The 7091-nt window shown below is 54.4% G+C and overlaps 1 protein-coding gene across 1 annotated transcript in view; it reads right to left on the reverse strand.

Annotated features, from left to right (window-relative positions):
- Positions 1-7091, reverse strand: part of LOC105808845 (liver carboxylesterase 1-like) — a 61853-nt gene that overhangs the window by 2250 nt on the left and 52512 nt on the right. Inside the window, exons 8-11 of the mRNA XM_012642604.1 lie at positions 6501-6539; positions 3491-3631; positions 2058-2138; positions 1645-1792 (exon numbers count right to left, since the gene is read on the reverse strand). Of these exons, the coding sequence (XP_012498058.1) occupies positions 1645-1792; positions 2058-2138; positions 3491-3631; positions 6501-6539 (409 nt within the window). The remainder of the gene's footprint in view (positions 1-1644; positions 1793-2057; positions 2139-3490; positions 3632-6500; positions 6540-7091) is intronic.

Raw genomic sequence — 7091 nt, forward strand, 5'->3', positions numbered from 1 at the left:
AGAAAATTAATTTTTATATAATACGAGATGAAAAAATTCTTAGAAGAAAATACCGAAAATATTACAGTACACACCTGCAGGTGGAGGGATTAGGATAGTTATCTAATTTCTTCTTTGTGCGTTTCCATATCGTCTAAACTTTCTACAAGGGAAACATCAACTTCATATGCAGAAGTTATTTTTCTCAAAAAGGGTGAGACAAATACAGAAAAATGAAAGTTGATAAAATCTGTATACTCCTGGCAAAAAGACCCAGCAACTCAAAGACATGAAATATCAGATCAAAAACACAAGCCCAGTGTAGCCAGAGCCAGCAGAAGATGTAGAAGAGAACTCCACAGATCAGACACACGGCAAGAGGCCAAACTAGGTTCATTAAAGAACAGACTGATCCCAGTCGGCCCCCCAGGGCCCTCGGGAGGGGGAAGTGGAGACGAGCACCTGCCCCTTCCTGTACGGAGCTGGGCCTGGGCACGTACTAGGGCAGCTGTAGCTAGGTTTTAGCAAGCTTATAACGTCCTGAATTTTAAAACGCTTCCAGCCTGGTGAAAAGAGAGTGGTCTGGACCACAGAACCCTTCGCTGGCTTGCACACTAGCAAAGGAGAGCTGGTAGGAAAAGGCAGGTCTGGGCGGATTCCCAAATGGCACCCAGAAGAGGACCCCTCTCTAGGTGAGCTTTTGTGCATCCTTACCTCACACCACACCCACACAGCCTTGGTCGGTGTCAGAAGGTTCCAGGATGGACCCCACCCTGGCCCTCTGCTTGTCCATTGCAGCACACACGGGATGGACAAAAGCCCATGGCCGCAGACACTGACATTCTCCAGACTACCCACACCTGCTAGTGCACCCTCCGTTTGGCCTTCTTGGTCCTGGACAGCCATCTTGATCCGGTGCTTGTCTCCCACTGTTCCCCCAGCTCCACTAATTAACAAAGTAGTTTGCAGCCAGTTCTCACCTTAGAAACTTCTGAGACCCGTCTTCCAGTATTTGTCCTCTAGCCCCACATCCCACCTTCACCCCAGGTAGGAAGCTCTTGTAGCAGATGCTGTTGGTTCCTCGCCCACAACACCCACATGCCCTATTTCTGGGCCTGCCAGCTTGATGGCCACCACCAGCATCCAGCTCTTTGCCCGAGGCCTTTGTCAGCCCTCCAGGGACTACTCGGCCCCTGTGTGCAGTCCGTCAAAATACCAGGGAATTAACAACTCCTTGGAACAACCAATGACAACTGAGAACTGGTGGATGAATACCCCAGCTCCCCCTGCTCAGAGGGGACAACCCTGAGCCGTGTCCTCTGCTTGTTTCCAGAGCTCCCAGCTCCAGCTGTCTACAGTGGACACTTGCTGGGCAACGCGTCACGAATTGTCTTCCATCTCTTCCCTCTGACACTTCTCCACCTCCCTGCTGGTGTTTTCTACCATTACCTGACAAAGAAACTGCATGCGCCTGGATCATTTTCTCAGAGTCTGCTGCAGGCAGAAACCCAAATAGGACAGCACCACACCCCATGCCATACGGAACCTGCCTGTGAGGCCTGACCCTCGTCAGTGTCCACATCTGCCTATGCTGGGAGGTGGGCAGGTCAGATACCGGAGCTGGTGGGGCCGATGTCCCTTTGCAGTCCAACCTCTGGGACTCACCTCTGTGGCGTCGGGCCACAATCACAGATGGGACACCAAACATGACATCTCCAAGCAAGTCCAGGAACAGGTCTTTCTTTTTGACAGGGTCCTCTGTTCCTCCTAAATACTCCTCAATGGCCACCGAAGTCAGCTCCTCAGGGATGCCCTGAAATAGATCAAGACGGTGACCATGAGCCCTGGTGAGCAGTGCAGCTTCTCTGGCCAGTGAGCGAGGCTCGCACTGATGGAGAACCGCCCCAGCCCTGGGCAACTCCCCCCAACCTCCGGGTGGTGAAATGAGGAAGGTAGAAAAATGAGGGCAGAACCCTCAAGCCCCAGTCTCCATTCTGTAATTTAATTGATCTGTGATTCGGGACAAGTCCCTGCCCCTCTTTGGTCTCAGCCGATTCCCATGATTCCTAGACTCTTACGACAGTGGGGTAGGACTTCCACAAGAGTGACGTGGCCGTCTTCTGGTCCAGTTGGCCTTCAGAAAGCGGATAGCCCATAAACTATTAAAAAAAAATGGTTAAGGATTTATAAATCATCGGGAATGAACAACAGTCAACCTACCAACCAACCACACCAACACAGTCTGAAGGTCCTCTAATTTTGTTGGGCCTTAAAAACCATGGGTCTTTTATGAATTGGGAAAACCGATGAATCAAATGGACTTACATCTAGAAATTCAAGGATCGCAAAGAGGATAAAAAATGAAATTTAACAGAAACTGCAAGGTTGTGCAGCATGAGTACGTGCGTGTGCGTGTGCGTGTGTGTGTGTGTGTGTGTGTGTGTGTGTGTGTGTGTGTTTGCTCATGAACCGACAATGGCCCCAGCCCCCTTACAACGCCTGCCTGAGAAAGCTCCACCTGCCAGGAGAACTTACTCTCTGCTGCAGCCAAAACCTGGTGACAGGCAGAGGCCCCTCAGCCCCTCCCAGAGCAGTCACTTTAGACAGCCTGCAAGTACAAGGCCTTTCTCTGCCCTTGGGATGCACATCTACCACCCAGACTGCTTCCTCCAGGGCCTGAGAGGCCTCTCTATTAAGTGCAAACCTTCAGGGAGGCAACCCTGGGTCTCCCTCCCAGTCCTGTGCAAAGATTCCCGCCCCACTTCAGTCTACACCACGGCCTCCTGTTTCTCCTCCAGATGAGGGGGACTCACACATCCAGGTGGTCGAGCCTCACAGACTAACCACCCCAACTCTGCACCCGACAGGCATTTCCCTCAGCACAGCCAGGCTTTAGGACAGCCCCAGCCTTTGTTTCAGGGATTCGGGGCCCGTCCACACTGGACAACTCCCTACTGCAATCGTGTTACTGAATAAAATCTGTCCTACGGCTCTAACTGGGGTTGGCTTTGTCTATGTTGGACAGGAAGGAAAGTCTTTCTGCACCTTTAGATTCAATCTTAACTCAAGGAGAACTAACTGGCTCTGAATCTCTCCAGGGAGACTACTGAGAGCGTGTGTGGAGATTCATGGGAAACTGCACACCAGGCCCAAGGTGAGAAGCCACCGCCCAGGCCTGACTTCCCTCAACTCCCGAGCTCCCTCCCCATTCCAGGCTCCTCCGTTTCCACCTGCATAACCGTTACCTCCACAGGCTCTCCCAGCACGGACACCGCAGGATTCTTTCATTGCAAGATGATCAAAGGGTGTTGGGAGAGGGGTTCCCAGGGCCGTGCCACCCCGGTCACAGCTGGGCCATTCCAGAGAAGGTTTCCATGGAAATGACAACTTGTGAGGGAGGGGACAGATGTCCTGGACTCAGATTGGGCCTTGGAGAAGGACGGACGTCTGTGACCAGAGCTGGGAGGGCTGACGGGGAGAGCGGAGAGTCTAAGAGGCTGCACGTGCTCACCGTTGGGAGGATCCAGCCAAACTCTTGCTTGTTGATGCCGACGATGTAGGGGACGGTGTTGAAACTCTTCTCGGCCAGAATCTCTTCGGGGGTTTTGGGCAGCAGCACGCCATCCACCACCGTGGGCATCAAGGGGTGACTCTGGGGAAGAGAGCGGGGCAGTGTCTGAGCCTCTCCCTCCCCAGGCAACACCCCCGTGCCCGCTCTGCCTGTCTGAGGGTGAGGGCAGCACATGGACCCGTGTGTCCCCAGGCAGTGGCCCCAGAAGCTCCTAACAAAGCGGGCGAAGTCTGTGTGACCCCAGAGGGCAGAACTTCAACCAGGGGCTGGCAGTGGGAAAGTGGCAAATCTTGACTGAAATCAAAACGCATGTGTTATATAATATGTATCAGTGTTATATATTTCAGTCTGAAGCATGCGTGTGTTCTGTAAGTCTGTCTGCAGGAGACCCTGGTCATTCACGGCAGCCGGGTGGTGTCACACAGAGCTGCGCTGAGTGCCGGATGCGCGAACGCTGAGTCGCCGCTGGATGGGGGAACGCAGGGTAGGTCCTGGGAGCCTCTGCTCACGGTATATTCATTAACTTTATTTTATGCATCAGTTTCTGTTTAAAGCCATTTTATGTAATAAATATTTCTTTAAAGAATTGTTCTACGGAGCATTTACTTGTAATAAACACCACCCAGGAAGGCCCTCACGTTTTCCTGGCCCTGAGTAACATCACTGGAAATATTTTTTGCTTTCACCCCACAGCAGTGCCGTCCACTGTGCTTTCTACAAAATCCTTCATCGTGTCATGAGTCCACAAATGTGGCTGCTTTTCCATCCTTGCTGTAGCTCATCACACACGGCAGATTCTCCCACAGTCCACACTGGCCTAAGGTGTGGGGGGGCAGCTTCCTCCCCTAGTTCCAGGGGTGCCGTCCTGTTCATTCCCCGACTCTGAGCTCACGGCCACAGCGCTACTGTCCATTGCGCAACCAAGCTCGTCTGCCGTGTATATTTTCCCCGTAACACGCGTCACAGCGTCCCTGAGCTTAGGAACACCAGGCAGCGCTGCAGCACTGCTCTCGGGGACGTTTGAAACAGCGCGATCTCTAACTAACACGAAGCGCAAAATGCAAACACTGCGGCACTACACGGACTGTGGACAGGACGCTTGGTCGTAGGAGAGGAAACACAGGAAGACAGAGCATCGGCTCGTTTGATCCCTTTGACACACTGAGGTTTCCAGGGCCTGGGTCTGTTCCGCACAAGCCAATGAGGGACGGCCAGTTCTGGCTGGCGACAAGTGGGGTCTGTAACGAGAACTCAACCAAGCAGGACAAGGCCCAAAGCCTAAACCAGGACGTTTGATTATAGAGAACAGGATCGGGTGTGACTACGGCCGCCCTGAGAGGTCCTGCAGTTCCCTGCCATGGGAGGCCTGGAACAGGACAGGCCACCTGGGGGAGGAGCTCACCACCTGCCGTGGGCTCTGGGCAATGAAAGGGATTCACAGGTGAGGAAAGTGCAGGTAGAAGATTGCAGAAGGGCAGGAGGAGACAACAAGGGCCCAAAGAGGTGGCATCTATGGGTAGAAGACTGGCATCAGCAGCAGTGACAGTGACAGTAATTGCCACTGTGTACTCAGTGGCTGCACATGGCGGCCCTGTGTGGGCCACGTGTACGAGCTTGCTCCGGTAGGAAGCTCAGGGCATCCTTCACTCCCGTCTTTGTCGCCCCTCATGTGCTGTCCGTCAGCACATCCTATCAGCCACTCCCCATCCCACTGCTGCGGCCTCGTCTCAGCCGCCAGGACCCCCGGCCTGGAAGATTCCAGCACAGCGGCCTCCGAGCTGGTCTCTCCGCACCTTCCAGGCCCCTTCCTGACAGTCTATTTTCAACGCAGCAGAGACCTTCGTACAATCCAAGATTATGTCTCTCCTCTGTTCAAAATCCTCCGAAGCCTCCCCTCTCACTCCAAATCACAGTCCCAGTCCCTCAAGTGACCGCCCCCCTCCCCCTGCCCCCTCCCACAACCTCTTTACCCTCCGGCCCGTCTGTCCGACTCCTTCCTCTCCAGCCCTGCAGACCAGCCTCCTGCCTCAGTGAGGACCAGCACGGCAGCTGCCCCTCTGCCGGGACGGCTCCTCCAGTCTTCCTGACAGCTGCCTCCCCTCCTCCGGAGCCTGGCTCAGATGCCACCTTCTCCTTCCCCTTCCCTGACGCTGCTACGCGAGTTCAGACCACTGGTGACCCCCATCCCTTAACAACGCCCGTCGTCCACACAATGCGTGTTGGTTTGGTCTTCACTGCACCCCCCACTGGAACAGAGACTCCAAGGGGTGGGATCTCGGGTGTTTCACGGCCACGTCCCCAGCTCCCGAGTCGGGGCCTGGCTTGTGGGCAGTGCTTACGAAGCCTGAGCGGAATGGCTGCGGGACTCTCACTCCGTCCTCCCGAGACCTGTAAAGTGCTGTTGTCTCCAGGGGGAGCAGAAAGGGTGGGACTGTAAGATGCTGCACAGGGGACGTCACCAGACCCTGGCAACCTGTTGGGGGGACACTATTGGCGTGTCCTGTGTGCTGGGAGGAGGGGGGTCCTCAGGCCCGAGGTTCCAGGCTCCCCCTGTAGAGATGAACCTGTGGCCTCCCAGGGGATCTGTACCCCTCAGGGAAGGCTCCTGTGACCTCTGTCTCCTCCCAGTGGAGGCTCCGGTCCCGCCTCCTCCCTCAGGGCCGTGTTGGGCAGAGGAAACGTGAATAAGAAGGGGGGTGGGTGAGCCCGGGAGTCTCATATTTGATGCCTGGGAGCACTGGACCGTGAGTCCGGGGATCGGGTTCCAGTCCTGCGTCTGGTCCCCTGGCTGTGTTACCCCAGGCAAGTCACTGCCCCTCTCTGGGCCTCAGCACCATACACATGAGGAATTATGGGGGTTCCACAAGGGAGAATTGTTTCATTCAGAGTCAACTGGAGCTTAAAGATGTTCAGACTCAAAACCTTTAATCAAGAAACCAAAGGTCCTTACCTCTCTGGGGTCTCCAAGTAAATCAACAGCAAAAAATTTCTGTGAAGATAAAGGCAGAGGATGTGGGTGAGAAGCTTCCCGGGAGAAAGCTGGTCTTTGTGGCTGTCACCAGAGGTGTCAGGTTCTCCCTCCTGGTGCCACCCTGGCAGGGCGGAGAGGAAGTGGGCAGGACACCAGCTCCACAGTGTGAGCACAGGGTGTTGTCATCAGTGGGGGAGGGGAAGGCACCAGCAAAGAAGGACAGGACCCAGGGACAATGGCCAGGGTGGCTGGAGCTCTGGAGAGGCCATCTGCTGTTGGTGCCTGCCCTGCCCGCCACCCAATTTTCCTTTGGGGGACCTGCCTCTTCCCCTCTGTCATGCCATAAATTCGGGTATTTATACGCAACCCAGGGAGTTCCATCTCCCTAAACACAGATGTTATTTCAGGAATGGGCACTTACCCATGTCAGTCCAACAGAGTGTGCCTCAAAACTTTTGCTAAACTTATTGAAAAAGAGGGTTTGTAAGCAGGTATGATATAAGTCTAGAGTGCTGCTGTCTTTACCCTCCTCAGGGGACAAATCTGCCTGAGAGTGAAGCCAACACAGTG

This window comes from Propithecus coquereli, unplaced genomic scaffold (assembly GCF_000956105.1).
Source record: "Propithecus coquereli isolate 6110/MARCELLA unplaced genomic scaffold, Pcoq_1.0 Scaffold180, whole genome shotgun sequence".
Lineage (NCBI taxonomy): Eukaryota > Metazoa > Chordata > Mammalia > Primates > Indriidae > Propithecus > Propithecus coquereli.